A 16,119-nucleotide genomic window follows, 5' to 3' on the forward strand; every position below is an offset into this window, starting at 1 on the left:
GGGGTCCCGCGCGCCCCCCCAGCACACGCCACTGACATATATGCACAGATGACACGAGAACCGCAGCTCCTTTATGCAGCCCGCCGGAGCGCCGGTTCGTTAGCGCTAACGAGGCCGCACAGCCGGCTCGCGCCCGCCAAGCGGGCCGGGCTCCGGGGCCTCCTATCTGGCTGGTCTAGATAACCCCGGCGGGGACTCGGCACCCAAAGTCACCCCGGGCACCCTGACCCCCCCCCCCACTTCCCTCCAATCTGGTCCTGCACCCATCTGCACCCTGCACCCCCCATCTGCACCCTGACCCCCATCTGCACCCTGCACCCATCTGCACCCTGCACCCATCTGCACCCTGACCCCCCATCTGCACCCTGACCCCCATCTGCACCCTGCACCCATCTGCACCCTGACCCCATCTGCACCCTGCACCCATCTGCACCCTGCACCCATCTGCACCCTGCACCCATCTGCACCCTGACCCCCCATCTGCACCCTGACCCCCATCTGCACCCTGCACCCATCTGCACCCTGACCCCCCATCTGCACCCTGACCCCCATCTGCACCCTGCACCCATCTGCACCCTGCACCCATCTGCACCCTGACCCCCCATCTGCACCCTGACCCCCATCTGCACCCTGCACCCATCTGCACCCTGACCCCCCATCTGCACCCTGACCCCCATCTGCACCCTGCACCCATCTGCACCCTGCACCCATCTGCACCCTGACCCCCATCTGCACCCTGCACCCATCTGCACCCTGACCCCCATCTGCACCCTGACCCCCCATCTGCACCCTGACCCCCATCTGCACCCTGCACCCATCTGCACCCTGCACCCATCTGCACCCTGATCCCCCATCTGCACCCTGACCCCATCTGCACCCTGACCCCATCTGCACCCTGATCCTCATCTGCACCCTGACCCCCATCTGCACCCTGACCCCATCTGCACCCTGATCCCCATCTGCACCCTGACCCCCATCTGCACCCTGCACCCATCTGCACCCTGACCCCCCATCTGCACCCTGACCCCCATCTGCACCCTGACCCCATCTGCACCCTGCACCCATCTGCACCCTGACCCTCCATCTGCACCCTGCACCCATCTGCACCCTGACACCCCCCCGCAACCCTCCCGCCTGCCCCATCTGCACCCTGACCCTCCATCTGCACCCTGCACCCATCTGCACCCTGACCCCCATCTGCACCCTGACCCCCCATCTGCACCCTGACCCCCATCTGCACCCTGACCCCCCATCTGCACCCTGCACCCATCTGCACCCTGACCCTCCATCTGCACCCTGCACCCATCTGCACCCTGACACCCCCCCACAACCCTCCCGCCTGCCCCATCTGCACCCTGACCCTCCATCTGCACCCTGCACCCATCTGCACCCTGACCCCCATCTGCACCCTGACCCCCATCTGCACCCTGACCCCCCATCTGCACCCTGCACCCATCTGCACCCTGACCCCCATCTGCACCCTGACCCCCCATCTGCACCCTGACACCCCCCCTGCAACCCTCCCGCCTGCCCCATCTGCACCCTGCACCCATCTGCACCCTGCACCCATCTGCACCCTGACACCCCCCTGCAACCCCCCACCTGCCCCATCTGCACCCTGCACCCATCTGCACCCTGCACCCATCTGCACCCTGACCCCCATCTGCACCCTGACACCCCCCCCGCAACCCTCCCGCCTGCCCCATCTGCACCCTGACCCCCATCTGCACCCTGACCCCCCATCTGCACCCTGACCCCATCTGCACCCTGCACCACCCATCTGCACCCTGCACCCATCTGCACCCTGCACCCATCTGCACCCTGACCCCCATCTGCACCCTGACCCCCCATCTGCACCCTGCACCCATCTGCACCCTGACCCCCATCTGCACCCTGACCCCCCATCTGCACCCTGACCCCATCTGCACCCTGCACCCATCTGCACCCTGCACCCATCTGCACCCTGACCCCCATCTGCACCCTGCACCCATCTGCACCCTGACCCCCATCTGCACCCTGACCCCCCATCTGCACCCCACCCCCCCACCCCCCACCTGCCCCCCCGCACCCATCTCCCCCCCCCACCAGCCGCCGCCCGGAGCCCCCCCGCCCCCCCCGGCCCCGCCGGCCCCGTCGCAGTGTTGAACACAAGTTTTTACATTAAAAACCTGTGCCCCCCCCCAGGCCCGCGGCCCCCCCGCTCCTGGGGGCGATTAAACCTTTTGTGTGTGCAACCGCCCGGGCTGCGGCCTGTCTGTGCCGGGGGGGGGGGGGGCCCAGCCGCCTACGAGACACCCGAGAACCCCCCCCCCAGCGCCCCCGGCCCTAATTAGGCGGGGAGGGGGCAGCTCATGCAAATGAGCTCTTTAGCATGCTAATGAGGCCTCGGCTGCGGCAATTTGCCGGAGGTGGGGGGGGGGGGGTTCTGCTAATGAGGTGTTGGGGTAATTAACCCGCGGAGGTAATGAGTGCTAATTGGGGGGGGGGGAGGGGGAGAGATCGCAGCCGGGGTCTCCACGGGGCAGAGCCGGGTCGGGGAGGGGGGCTGCGCCGGTTGCCGGGATACGGGTGGGAGATGGTTGCCGGGATGCGGGTGGGAGGCGGTTGCCGGGATACGGGTGGAAGGCGGTTGCCGGGATACGGGTGGAAGGCGGTTGCCGGGATACGGGTGGGAGACGGTTGCCGGGATACGGGTGGGAGGCGGTTGCCGGGATACGGGTGGGAGACGGTTGCCGGGATACGGGTGGGAGGCGGTTGCCGGGATGCGGGTGGAAGGCGGTTGCCGGGATGCGGGTGGGAGGCGGTTGCCGGGATACGGGTGGAAGGCGGTTGCCGGGATGCGGGTGGGAGGCGGTTGCCGGGATGCGGGTGGGAGGCGGTTGCCGGGATACGGGTGGGAGACGGTTGCCGGGATGCGGGTGGGAGACGGTTGCCGGGATGCGGGTGGAAGGCGGTTGCCGGGATGCGGGTGGGAGACGGTTGCCGGGATGCGGGTGGGAGGCGGTTGCCGGGATACGGGTGGGAGGCGGTTGCCGGGATGCGGGTGGGAGGCGGTTGCCGGGATACGGGTGGGAGGCGGTTGCCGGGATGCGGGTGGGAGGCGGTTGCCGGGATACGGGTGGGAGGCGGTTGCCGGGATGCGGGTGGGAGACGGTTGCCGGGATGCGGGTGGGAGGCGGTTGCCGGGATACGGGTGGGAGGCGGTTGCCGGGATGCGGGTGGGAGGCGGTTGCCGGGATACGGGTGGGAGGCGGTTGCCGGGATGCGGGTGGGAGGCGGTTGCCGGGATACGGGTGGGAGACGGTTGCCGGGATGCGGGTGGAAGGCGGTTGCCGGGATGCGGGTGGGAGGCGGTTGCCGGGATACGGGTGGGAGGCGGTTGCCGGGATGCGGGTGGGAGGCGGTTGCCGGGATACGGGTGGGAGACGGTTGCCGGGATACGGGTGGAAGGCGGTTGCCGGGATGCGGGTGGGAGACGGTTGCCGGGTTACGGGTGGGAGGCGGTTGCCGGGATACGGGTGGGAGGCGGTTGCCGGGATGCGGGTGGGAGGCGGTTGCCGGGATACGGGTGGGAGACGGTTGCCGGGATACGGGTGGGAGGCGGTTGCCGGGATACGGGTGGGAGACGGTTGCCGGGATACGGGTGGGAGGCGGTTGCCGGGATACGAGTGGGAGGCGGTTGCCGGGATGCGGGTGGAAGGCGGTTGCCGGGATACGGGTGGGAGGCGGTTGCCGGGATACGGGTGGGAGACGGTTGCCGGGATACGAGTGGGAGGCGGTTGCCGGGATACGGGTGGAAGGCGGTTGCCGGGATACGGGTGGGAGGCGGTTGCCGGGATACGGGTGGGAGACGGTTGCCGGGATACGAGTGGGAGGCGGTTGCCGGGATACGGGTGGAAGGCGGTTGCCGGGATACGGGTGGGAGACGGTTGCCGGGATGCGGGTGGGAGGCGGTTGCCGGGATACGGGTGGGAGACGGTTGCCGGGATACGGGTGGGAGGCGGTTGCCGGGATACGGGTGGGAGACGGTTGCCGGGATACGGGTGGGAGGCGGTTGCCGGGATACGGGTGGGAGACGGTTGCCGGGATACCACTGTCCGTTGCTGAGTGTGGCCTCTCCTCCCTGGTGCCACAGCAGGGGGCGTGGCTTCTGGCCTCATTAATATGCAAACAAGGGGCGTGGCCTGCCTCGGTGCCCACCCCTCCAGCCCCCAGCCCCCCCCCGTGCCTCAGTTTCCCCCATGGCCTCAACGGCCCCCAGGGCTGGGAAGGGCCCAGCTGGGTCCTGAGCCCCGAGCAACTCAGCACACGTGTGTGTGTGGGGGGGGACGACACCTGGGTCCCTTCCCAGCGAGAGGGGCCTGGAGGCCCTGGGAGGGGGCAGGGCCCGGACACCTGGGTCCTTTCCCAGGGGGGAGGGGTGAAGGTCCCAGCGGAGGGAGGGCCGGACGCCTGGGCCCCTTCTTGGAGGGGGGGGAGAGGGGGGCTGCAGATGGCGGGGGCACCCGGACGCCTGGGCCCCTTCTTGGTTTGGGGGGAGAGGGGGGCTGCAGATGGCGGGGGCACCCGGACACCTGGGCCCCTTCTTGGTTTGGGGGGGGAGAGGGGGGCTGCAGATGGCGGGGGCACCCGGACGCCTGGGCCCCTTCTTGGTTTGGGGGGAGAGGGGGGCTGCAGATCGTGGGTGCACCCGGACGCCTGGGCCCCTTCTTGGAGTGGGGGGAAGAGCGGGGGCTGCAGATGGCGGGGGCACCCGGACGCCTGGGTCCCTTCTTGGAGGGGGGGGAGAGGGGGGCTGCAGATGGCGGGGGCACCCGGACGCCTGGGCCCCTTCTTGGTTTGGGGGGAGAGGGGGGGCTGCAGATCGCGGGGGCACCCGGATGCCTGGGCCCCTTCTTGGAGGGGGGAGGAGAGGGGGGCTGCAGATGGCGGGGGCACCCGGACGCCTGGGCCCCTTCTTGGTTTGGGGGGAGAGGGAGGCTGCAGATCGCAGGGGCACCCGGACGCCTGGGCCCCTTCTTGGTTTGGGGGGAGAGGGGGGCTGCAGATGGCGGGGGCACCCGGACGCCTGGGCCCCTTCTTGGTTTGGGGGGAGAGGGGGGGCTGCAGATGGCGGGGGCACCCGGACGCCTGGGCCCCTTCTTGGTTTGGGGGGAGAGGGGGGCTGCAGATGGCGGGGGCACCCGGACGCCTGGGCCCCTTCTTGGTTTGGGGGGAGAGGGGGGCTGCAGATTGCGGGGGCACCCGGACGCCTGGGCCCCTTCTTGGTTTGGGGGGAGAGGGGGGGCTGCAGATGGCGGGGGCACCCGGACGCCTGGGCCCCTTCTTGGTTTGGGGGGAGAGGGGGGCTTCAGATTGTGGGTGCACCCGGATGCCTGGGCCCCTTCTTGGTTTGGGGGGAGAGGGGGGCTGCAGATGGCGGGGGCACCCGGACGCCTGGGCCCCTTCTTGGTTTGGGGGGGAGGGGGGGGGCTGCAGATCGTGGGTGCACCCGGACGCCTGGGCCCCTTCTTGGAGTGGGGGGAAGAGCGGGGGCTGCAGATGGCGGGGGCACCCGGACGCCTGGGTCCCTTCTTGGAGGGGGGGGAGAGGGGGGCTGCAGATGGCGGGGGCACCCGGACGCCTGGGCCCCTTCTTGGTTTGGGGGGAGAGGGGGGGCTGCAGATCGCGGGGGCACCCGGATGCCTGGGCCCCTTCTTGGAGGGGGGAGGAGAGGGGGGCTGCAGATGGCGGGGGCACCCGGACGCCTGGGCCCCTTCTTGGTTTGGGGGGAGAGGGAGGCTGCAGATCGCAGGGGCACCCGGACGCCTGGGCCCCTTCTTGGTTTGGGGGGAGAGGGGGGGCTGCAGATGGCGGGGGCACCCGGACGCCTGGGCCCCTTCTTGGTTTGGGGGGAGAGGGGGGCTGCAGATGGCGGGGGCACCCGGACACCTGGGCCCCTTCTTGGTTTGGGGGGAGAGGGGGGCTGCAGATTGCGGGGGCACCCGGACGCCTGGGCCCCTTCTTGGTTTGGGGGGAGAGGGGGGCTGCAGATGGTGGGGGCACCCGGACGCCTGGGCCCCTTCTTGGTTTGGGGGGAGAGGGGGGCTTCAGATCGCAGGGGCACCCGGACGCCTGGGCCCCTTCTTGGTTTGGGGGGAGAGGGGGGCTGCAGATGGCGGGGGCACCCGGATGCCTGGGCCCCTTCTTGGTTTGGGGGGAGAGGGGGGGCTGCAGATCGCGGGGGCACCCGGACACCTGGGCCCCTTCTTGGTTTGGGGGGAGAGGGGGGCTGCAGATGGCGGGGGCACCCGGACGCCTGGGCCCCTTCTTGGTTTGGGGGGAGAGGGGGGGCTGTGGATGGCGGGGGCACCCGGACGCCTGGGCCCCTTCTTGGAGGGGGGGAGAGGGGGGGCTGCAGATGGCGGGGGCACCCGGACGCCTGGGCCCCTTCTTGGTTTGGGGGGAGAGGGGGGCTGCAGATGGCGGGGGCACCCGGACGCCTGGGCCCCTTCTTGGTTTGGGGGGAGAGGGGGGTCTGCAGATGGCGGGGGCACCCGGACGCCTGGGCCCCTTCTTGGAGGGGGGCAAGAGGGGGGGCTGCAGATGGCGGGGGCACCCGGACGCCTGGGCCCCTTCTTGGTTTGGGGGGAGAGGGGGGGCTGCAGATCGCGGGGGCACCCGGATGCCTGGGCCCCTTCTTGGAGGGGGGAGGAGAGGGGGGCTGCAGATGGCGGGGGCACCCGGACGCCTGGGCCCCTTCTTGGTTTGGGGGGAGAGGGAGGCTGCAGATCGCAGGGGCACCCGGACGCCTGGGCCCCTTCTTGGTTTGGGGGGAGAGGGGGGGCTGCAGATGGCGGGGGCACCCGGACGCCTGGGCCCCTTCTTGGTTTGGGGGGAGAGGGGGGCTGCAGATGGCGGGGGCACCCGGACACCTGGGCCCCTTCTTGGTTTGGGGGGAGAGGGGGGCTGCAGATTGCGGGGGCACCCGGACGCCTGGGCCCCTTCTTGGTTTGGGGGGAGAGGGGGGCTGCAGATGGTGGGGGCACCCGGACGCCTGGGCCCCTTCTTGGTTTGGGGGGAGAGGGGGGCTTCAGATCGCAGGGGCACCCGGACGCCTGGGCCCCTTCTTGGTTTGGGGGGAGAGGGGGGGCTGCAGATGGCGGGGGCACCCGGACGCCTGGGTCCCTTCTTGGTTTGGGGGGGAGAGGGGGGCTGCAGATGGCGGGGGCACCCGGACGCCTGGGCCCCTTCTTGGTTTGGGGGGAGAGGGGGGCTGCAGATCGCGGGGGCATCCGGACGCCTGGGCCCCTTCTTGGAGGGGGGGGAGAGGGGGGCTGCAGATGGCGGGGGCACCCGGACGCCTGGGCCCCTTCTTGGTTTGGGGGGAGAGGGGGGGCTGCGGATCGCGGGGGCACCCGGATGCCTGGGCCCCTTCTTGGAGGGGGGGAGAGGGGGGGCTGCAGATGGCGGGGGCACCCCGACGCCTGGGCCCCTTCTTGGTTTGGGGGGAGAGGGGGGCTGCAGATGGCGGGGGCACCCGGACGCCTGGGCCCCTTCTTGGTTTGGGGGGAGAGGGGGGCTGCAGATGGCGGGGGCACCCGGACGCCTGGGCCCCTTCTTGGTTTGGGGGGAGAGGGGGGTCTGCAGATCACGGGGGCACCTGGACGCCTGGGCCCCTTCTTGGTTTGGGGGGAGAGGGGGGGCTGCAGATGGCGGGGGCACCCGGACGCCTGGGCCCCTTCTTGGTTTGGGGGGGAGAGGGGGGCTGCAGATCGCGGGGGCACCTGGACGCCTGGGCCCCTTCTTGGTTTGGGGGGAGAGGGGGGGCTGCAGATGGCGGGGGCACCCGGACGCCTGGGCCCCTCCTTGGAGGCGGGTGCTGCAGATCCCCAGGGGCACCCGGACGCCTGGGCCCCTCCTTGGAGGGGGGTGCTGCAGATCCCCAGGGGCACCCGGACGCCTGGGCCCCTCCTTGGAGTGGAGTGCTGAAGATCCCCAGGGGCACCCGGACGCCTGGGTCCCTTCTTGGAGAGGGGGAAGGTCTCCAGAGCTTGCTGGAGGAAGGCGACCCCGGACGCCTGGGCCCCCGGCCAGCCCCCCCCCCCCCCCGCAGCGGGGCATCAGCCGGGCGCCTTCCCACGGCCTTGGGGCTGGGTATATCCGTGGGGCGGTGGCGGCGGCGGGGGGCGGGCGATGGCGGCGCTGGCGGTGGCGGTGCTGGCGGTGGCGGTGGCGGCGGCCGGGGCCCAGTGCCCGGCGCCGGCCGACCTGCGCGCGGCCGACGGCTCCCGCGTCTGCGCCCAGCTCTACGCCGACAACAGCGCCTACTACGAGCAGTGCTGCGCGGGGGCCGTCCTGCTCGTGGAGCCCGGCACCGACGTGCCCTACGTGCCCAGCAACTGGGCCGCCCGCGTCTCCTCGCTGGTCGTGGCCACCCGCTGCGAGCTGACGGTGTGGGACAAGGCCGGCAAGAAGGGCCACAGCCGCCGCTTCAGCGCCGGCGCCGTGCCCCGGCTCCAGGAGGTGCGCCGGGGGCTGCTGGGCAGCTGGAACGACGCCATCAAGGGCTACTACTGCAAGTGCAACTGAGGCGGGGCGGCGCGGGTCACCGCGGGGCAGCGTGGGTCGACGTGGGTCAACACGAGTCGACACGGGTCAACGTGAGTCGACACGGGCTGATGCGGGTCAACACAGGTAAGCGTGGGTCAACGTGAGTCAACACAGGTCAATGTGAGTCAACGCGGGCTGACGCGGGTCAACGTGAGTCAACCTGAGTCAGCACAGGTCAACATGAGTCAACATGAGCCAGCACAGGTCAACCTGCGTCAACACAGGCTGACACAGGTCAATATGAGTCAACGTGGGCTGACGCGGGTCAACGTGAGTCAACCTGAGTCAGCACAGGTCAACATGAGTCAACCTGAGCCAGCACAGGTCAACCTGCGTCAACACAGGCTGACACAGCCCTACGTGAGTCAACATGAGCCAACACAGGTCAACCTGCGTCAACACAGGCTGACACAGGTCCATATGAGTCAACGTGGGCTGACGTGGGTCAACGTGAGTCAACCTGAGTCAGCACAGGTCAACATGAGTCAACATGAGCCAGCACAGGTCAACCTGCGTCAACACAGGCTGACACAGCCCTACGTGAGTCAACATGAGCCAACAGGTCAACCTGAGTCAACACAGGCTGACACAGGTCCATATGAGTCAACATGGGCTGACATAGGTCAACATGAGTCAACACGAGTTGAGATGAATCATCATAGCTCAACACAAGTCAGTATGGGCTGACATGGGTCAACGTGAGTCAACACGGGCTGACGTGGGCCAATACGAGTCAACCTGAATCAACACAGGTCAACATGAGTCAATACAGGTTAACATGGATCAACATGAGTCAGCCCAAGCCAACACACGCCAACATGAGTCAACACGAGTCAACATGGGCTGTCACAGGTCAACATGAGTTGGCCCAAGCCAACACAGGTCAACACGCATCAACGCGAGTCAACACAGGTCAACACGGCCGATGTGGGCCAACGCAAGTCAACACGGGTGAACGCGAGTTGACACGGATTGACGTGAGTCAACACGGGTCGACATGGGCTGACACGTGCTGCCATGACTGCCCCAGGCCCCGCCCTCTCCCGCTCCGTGCCAATAAAAAGCCTCGAAGCCGCGGCTGTTGCCTGGCGGGGGGTTAGTGAGGGAGGGGGAGACGGGACACGGGTGTGCGAGACCCTCGTGTGCGGCCGTCAGTCCTCGTGCGAGAGGCTGGGGAAACCGAGGCAGGCGACCGGCAGCTCCGGGGCGTCTTTGGGCTGGGCGAGTCCAGGCGTCCGGGCTCCTCCCGGCCTTGTCACGCGGTGCCCCCGTCCCCCACGGCGGGACCCAGGCGTCCGGGGTGGCACCCGGAGATGCCACTGCGGGTGACACGGGTGCGCACGGTGCCGTCACCGGCGCCCTCGTCGCGTGGGCGAAGCGGACGAGGCGCGCGCCGGGGCCGCAGCGCTCGGACGCGTGCGAGATCTGCGGGGTGATGCGGGCGTGGGCGCGCGGGGACACGCGTGGGCGCGCGGGGACACAGGCGTGCGCGCGCAAGGCGTGCACACGCCAGCAGGCACACATGTGCGCGCACACACAAGTGTGCGCACGCGAGCAGGCACATACACGCATGCACATGCAGGCGTGCACGTGCAAGCAGGCACACGTATGCACGCACACGCAACCAGGCACACGTGAGCAGGCACATATATCCAGGCATATGCAGGGGTGCGCATGGGAGCAGGCACACGCGTCCATGCACACGCTCCCACGCACGTGGGAGCACGCACACGCAGGCACGTACACGCACATGCAATTGTGCACATGCGAGCAAGCACGCACACGCAAGCACACACGAGCAGGCACGTACACGCACATGCAATTGTGCACATGCGAGCAAGCACGCACACGCAAGCACACACGAGCAGGCACGTACACGCACATGCAATTGTGCACATGCGAGCAAGCACGCACACGCAAGCACACACGAGCAGGCACGTACACGCACATGCAATTGTGCACATGCGAGCAAGCACGCACACGCAAGCACACACGAGCAGGCACGTACACGCACATGCAATTGTGCACATGCGAGCAAGCACGCACACGCAAGCACACACGAGCAGGCACGTACACGCACATGCAATTGTGCACATGCGAGCAAGCACGCACACGCATGCACGTGCAATGGCGCACATGTGAGCAGGCATGCACACGTGTGCAGGCACACGCATGCATGCACAGGTGAGCAGGCACACGCTCGTGTGCAGCAGCCCCTGGGGACACACGTGTGCAGCCCCTGGGGACACGCGCGCGGCCACATGGACACCCCCAGGGCGGCCAGCGCGTGCACCCACGTGTGCACACGCCAGCGCACGGATGCGCCAGCAGACACACGCCTGCACACACGTGCAAGCGCGCAGCTGACTCGTGGGCCCCGGCGCCGCGTGGGTGGTGGCCCCGTATCAGGCCACGTCACCCTGTGTCACCCAACACCCTGTGTCAGCCCACGTCACCCATGAGCCTGTGTCACCCTGTGACACCCTGTGACACCCTTTGTCACCCCACAACATCCCCTATCAGCCTGCATCACCCCCTGCCACCCCGTGTCACCCCGTCAGCCTGTATCAGCCCACAACACCCCGTGTTAGCCCATGTCACCCTGTAGCACCTGATACTGTGTCACCTCAAAACACCCTGTCACCCCGTGTCAGCCCACAACACCCCATCAGCCTATGTCAGCCTGTCACCCCACGACACCCTGTATCGCCCCACGACACCCCGCGGCAAGCCTACGTGACCCTGTGTTAACGCCCGTGACAGCCCATGTCAGCCTGTATCACCCCACAACAGCCGTCAGCCCACAAGAGGCCCGTGACGCCCTACCCAAAAAACCACAATCGGATCCAGTTGTTGGGTTTTTTTCTTTTTTTTTTTTCTCCAAAAAGGAAACCTGTAATCTCAACCGCGGCCAAACGGGGCCCCGGGCGCCTCCGCCCGCCCCGACACTGCAGCGTTACAAAACGACAATATAAATAGCTTCATTTAAAAAAAAAACAAAAAAAAACAAAAAACAACAGCAAAAAACCCCAAAAGAGCAAAATTCAGTTTGCGGAACGAGGGGAAAAAAACCGAGCCCCAATCAGTAGTTTCGCCCGGGGGGGAACTGGACTGCTCCGGCCCCGGGGGATGGCGAGGGGACGTTTGGGGACGCGGCTGTGTCCCACCACCCACCCAGCCCGCCGGGAGCCTCCCGGGGCCGGAGCCCCCCCCCCCGGGGCTGAGATAGAAAAGCGGATTAAAAAAAGGGGGGGGGGGGAAGAGACGGTGAGAAACGGCTCCGTGGGGAAGGGGCAGGAAAGCAGCCGGCCGCCGCGGTGCTTCCCTGCCCGCCGCCGGCAAGACTCGTTTCCGTCAGTAATTAATGAAATCGTTAAAAAGATGTTTCCCCCGCGCGCCCCCCCCCGCACCACCACCGCCCCCCGAGGAGCGTCCCCGACAGTAGTGGCACAGCGGCGAATCCAGTTCGAGGCGCCGGCGGAGAGCCGGAGGGGCGGCCCCCGCTGCGGGGTAGGGGGGTCCCCGCGGCGTTTTGGGCGCGAGCCCCCGCCGGGGCCGCTCATCTCACCCTGTTCTGCCGCATGAGGGGCACGATGCAGGAGGGGGGCCCGGCTTTGGCCAGGAAAGGGTGTTTCAAGAGTTCGGTGGCGGCGGCTCGCTGCAGCGGGTCCCGCACCAGCATGCGGTCCAGGAAGCCTTTGAGAGACGGCGAGACCTGCGGCGACGGGGAGGAGAGAGACGTGAGCACGGTCACGGCCGCTCCGCTTTCCCGCGCGGACCCCGCGGCGTTTCGGCCGGCTCCGGTAGCCCCCCCCCAACCTCAACCCTGCCCCGCGGTAGGTCCCCGCCGAGCCGCGCCGACCGCTGCCGTTACCTTGTGCACGTTTTTGAGCTTCGGGGGTAGGTTGTCTCGGATCATCTTCATGGCCTTCAGCGGCGGCTCGTTAAAATAGGGGGGTTCTCCGTCAACCATTTCTATAACCATCACGCCCAGGGACCAGATATCCACCTGCAAAGAAGAGTTTTTGGCAGGGGGTGAGGGGGGGGGGAACAAAACCAGCACACGGTGATGAATTACCCCGGGACGACCAGGACCGCGGCGGATTCACCCTGTTTTTTAGCACCGTCCAGACCGGCGGGCGCGAAGCGGGGCGGCCACCAGAGCCCGCGCCGAGGCCTCCGAGCCTCGACGGACCTGTCTGAGGTCCGTCCAACCCGTCTGAGCCGGCGCCGAGACCCCCCAAGCCCCGGCAGAGCGCCGGGTGCCCCTGTCCCGCTCGGCGCGCCCAGCCTCACCTCCGGCCCGTAGGGCAAGCGGGAGATGAGCTCCGGCGCCATCCAGTACGGCGTCCCCACCAGCGATTTCCGCCGCGGCACCTCCTTGTTCACTTGGGCGCAAAAGCCGAAGTCGGAGAGTTTCACCTGGGGAACCGGGGAGGAAGGCGGCTCGGGATAAACGCCCGCGACGGGCATCCCGTCCCCGCGCACCGCGGTTCGTGGCGACGCTTCAAAACCGCCAAAGCCGCTTACTACCTCGAGGGTCGAGCCCAGGCTGCCAAGTTAGTTGGGCTTCTCCCGACGCCGTTCCCAGCCCGAACGCTTCTCCCCATCTCTCCGAGCTACCGGGCTTGCAGCCTCCCCCCAAAAGCTTCGGCAGCTCCCGGAAGGACTTTCCGCGTTGGCCTAACGAAGCTCCCGCCTCGGGTTCCCTCCCCTACCCTGGGAGTCGAATCGATCCCCCCCCCCCAATCCCAGACGGTCCGGAGGGAGCGCGGGAGCCGCCGCCGCTTTCGCGTGAAGTTTCAAAGAGGGAGAGAAACGCGCTTTGATCTGGAGTCTCGGGGAACCACGAGCTGGAAAGAAGGAGCCTCAACGAGATCTCTCAGATTAAGTTCGAACCCCAGCGACTGCGGGAGCCTCAAAGAGCCGGTGGATTTCTCGATGCCGCTAAACCCGCCGGCTCGCCCAAACCTCGGGAAATTGGGAGACGCGCTGTTTGATCCCGGGACGGGAGAGCTGCTCAAGCGCCAGCGCAACCGTTACTGGTTTAAAGGCTCGGGGCACCCGAGCGTTTTGGCACGTCCCGTGCCCCGGAGACAAAAAGCTCTCTGCAAAGCGCGCGTCTGCTTTTAAAACAGGCGCAGTCCAAGCTTTGCAAAGCTGCTGGGTTACTTTTTCCTCTTGCGGCCCCACCTATGCAGCGGAGGAGGAGCGAGGCGTTTGCAGGGTGGGGACAGCGGGTTTCCCTGCCTGGGCCGGCTCCGCTCGCCCCCGCGGGCCATCAGGGCCCGCTGCGGAAGCGATCGAGGGAAGGACGTTGCCCCATCTCACGCTACCCGACGCGAATCAAAACGAGGAGCGCAAACCGTCCCGGGGCAGCGCCGAGATGCGTTTGCGCGGCGCTGGGCGTCCCGACACGCAGCAGCACCTCTAGATGGCACCAGCCCTGCAGGACTGGGCGCCCGGTGCTGCTCGTGTCACCCACCGTCACCCCGAGGCGAGCGGGAAGGTCGGAGCGCGGCGCGGACGAGGCCACGAAGGTTTAGCGACTGCTGGGGGGCCGCGGGGCCGGCGCTTACCCTGCCGTCGTGCGTGAGCAGGATGGAGTCGCTCTTGATGTCGCGGTGGATGACGCCCTGAGCGTGGAGGACGGAGAGCGCCTTCAGCACGGCCAGGCAGACGGCCGCGATCTGCTCCTCGTTCATCCTGCAAGCGGGACGGGGCGCGTGGCGCTGGATGCCGCGGCTGAAAGAGGGGCTCTCGCCCCTCTTAGCAGGCAGGCGGTCACCAAAAAGCACATTTTTGGGGGCAGAGGGGACCGTGCCCACTGCCTTACACCGCACAGAGGCAACGCGCAGCCACGTCCCTCCTGCCCTCCTCTTCCCCGAAAGCCTTTCGCTCTCCCGGACCCAGCTGGCCCAGCTCTGCGGCGTCCCCACCGCCACCAAGTTTCCTCAACTCCTTCTTTCTAGAGCCGCTTTCCTCCCCGCTCTCCGGAGGGGAACGGCCCCGGGGAAGGGGCGTCGGGAGCCCCCCACCCCGGCACCTCGTACCTGGTGTGCGTGACGATGTCCGTCAACGCGCCGCCTTCGAGGAACTCCATGACCACCCAGAGCTCGTCCCCCACCAGGTAGCTGTTGTACATCTCCACCACGTTCTCGTGCTGGTAGTCTCGCATGATCACCACCTGCAAAGCACGGGAAAGGCCCGGAGGGTCGGTCGGGTTGGGCTGCGGAGGAGTCCGAGACGCTCGTTTACGGACAGAAGAAAAAAGCTGATGAGCTCTAATCAAGGCTTCCTCGATAGAGACGTCTCTGGAGGACTGGGCTTTGCCAGCAGAGCAATCGGGAAGAAAAGGAGTCCTTGGGTGGGGGGGGTCCTGAGCCCACCCAACCCCGGTCCCTGCTCTCCCTCCCGTACCTCGTTGAAGAGCAGCTCGCGCCGCTGCTGCTTGCGCAGGTCCATCTTCTTGACGGCCACCAGCTTGCCGGTGCTCTTGACGGTGGCGATGCAGACGATGCCCGTGGAGCCTTCGCCGATCTTGATGAAGTTGTCCAGGTAGGCGCGAGGGTCGCCGGGATCCACCACCATCTGCAGGGCGGCGCGGAACTGCTCGTGGGAGACGCGCTGGGGCTCCCGCTGCGGCGAGCGGGGCTGCGGCGGGCCGGCGGCGGGCTGCGGCGGGTGCGGGCGAGCGAGGTGGGGGTCCGAGGCGTGAGGGCTGAGCGCCGGGTGAGGCGGCTCGGGGTTTTTGGAGCGCGTCGGCCCCGGCGGGTGGGCGCGGGAGGAGGCGCCGGGCCCGGAGCTCACTGGTCCGTTGGATGCCGCCTCCTGCGGTCGGCCCGGCCTGTGCTCTGCCTAAAAGGAGAGGAAAAAGCGGCAAGGGAGAAAAAGAAAACCCGTTAGCGAGCTAATCGATGCGGGAGCGCGCGCCGGTCGCCGCTTGCCTCCGCTCTATCCCCAGGCCGCCGGCGTCGGGAGCCGACGCGGCGTCCTCCCAGGCGAGGAGGCGTTAGCGGAGGCGCTGCCGAAAGAGAGATTTGCATCGGGTGGGACGAAAGGAGACAGCGAGGAGGGATGAGGCCCGGAGAGGTCGCCGAGGCCCGGCTCCGCCAAGGCGTTTTGCGGCCGCTCGGGAGACCCGGGGCCTCCGCGAGCGTCGCCGAGGCGGCTGGAAAACACAGGAGAGCGATGGCGCGAGGAGGGGTGCGACAGAGGGAGGCGAGCAGCAAGAGCGGGGGGGTACAGGCAGGAGACGGAGCGGGGCCGCGGAGGACAGCGCCGAGCGGCCGCGGGCAGAGCTGCTTCGGAGCCGGGACGGCCGCGGCGCTCGGAGACGGCCGGAGCGAGCTGCCGCGGGAAGGCGCCGGCGGTCTTCGGCGCGCGCGAGGGCCGCGGCGGCCCGAGGCTCAGCCCGGTCCGGCGGGTGTTAACGTGAGCGAGGAAGCTCGTTAGGTGCCGACGGCTTACGAAGCGGAGGAGAGAGACGGCTTTCTCTAGGAGGCGGAGGGAAGCTCCCACGAGCTG

At 68.2% G+C, this 16,119-nt stretch overlaps 3 protein-coding genes across 20 annotated transcripts in view; 1 reads left to right on the forward strand and 2 right to left on the reverse strand.

The window, feature by feature from the left end:
• Positions 1-2,471: 2,471 nt before the first annotated feature.
• On the reverse strand, positions 2,472-4,160 carry LOC138061313 (uncharacterized). The gene has a single exon (XM_068910552.1). It carries the CDS (start codon positions 4,158-4,160, stop codon positions 2,472-2,474), a length of 1,689 nt encoding a protein of 562 aa, XP_068766653.1.
• Positions 4,161-8,162: 4,002 nt separating this feature from the next.
• On the forward strand, positions 8,163-9,667 carry SYCN (syncollin). Its single transcript, XM_068909786.1, has one exon. It carries the CDS (start codon positions 8,176-8,178, stop codon positions 8,569-8,571), a length of 396 nt encoding a protein of 131 aa, XP_068765887.1. The 5' UTR covers positions 8,163-8,175; the 3' UTR covers positions 8,572-9,667.
• A 119-nt stretch (positions 9,668-9,786) lies between these two features.
• The window catches only part of PAK4 (p21 (RAC1) activated kinase 4), a 40,427-nt gene continuing 34,094 nt past the window's right edge, over positions 9,787-16,119 (reverse strand). For 13 of the 18 annotated variants that reach the window (XM_068909783.1, XM_068909782.1, XM_068909779.1 and 10 more), the window contains 6 exons: positions 15,013-15,450; positions 14,646-14,779; positions 14,172-14,298; positions 12,889-13,014; positions 12,467-12,601; positions 10,556-12,307 (listed from right to left, as the gene is read on the reverse strand). In XM_068909783.1, coding sequence (XP_068765884.1) covers positions 12,152-12,307; positions 12,467-12,601; positions 12,889-13,014; positions 14,172-14,298; positions 14,646-14,779; positions 15,013-15,450 — 1,116 coding nt within the window. In that variant the 3' untranslated portion in view covers positions 10,556-12,151. Of the gene's footprint in view, positions 12,308-12,466; positions 12,602-12,888; positions 13,015-14,171; positions 14,299-14,645; positions 14,780-15,012; positions 15,451-16,119 lie in introns of all 18 variants that reach the window. The other 5 variants (XM_068909785.1, XM_068909766.1, XM_068909767.1 and 2 more) reach the window with 3 other exon arrangements.

The sequence above is a fragment of the Struthio camelus genome, chromosome 16 (assembly GCF_040807025.1).
Source record: "Struthio camelus isolate bStrCam1 chromosome 16, bStrCam1.hap1, whole genome shotgun sequence".
Taxonomy (NCBI): Eukaryota; Metazoa; Chordata; class Aves; order Struthioniformes; family Struthionidae; genus Struthio; species Struthio camelus.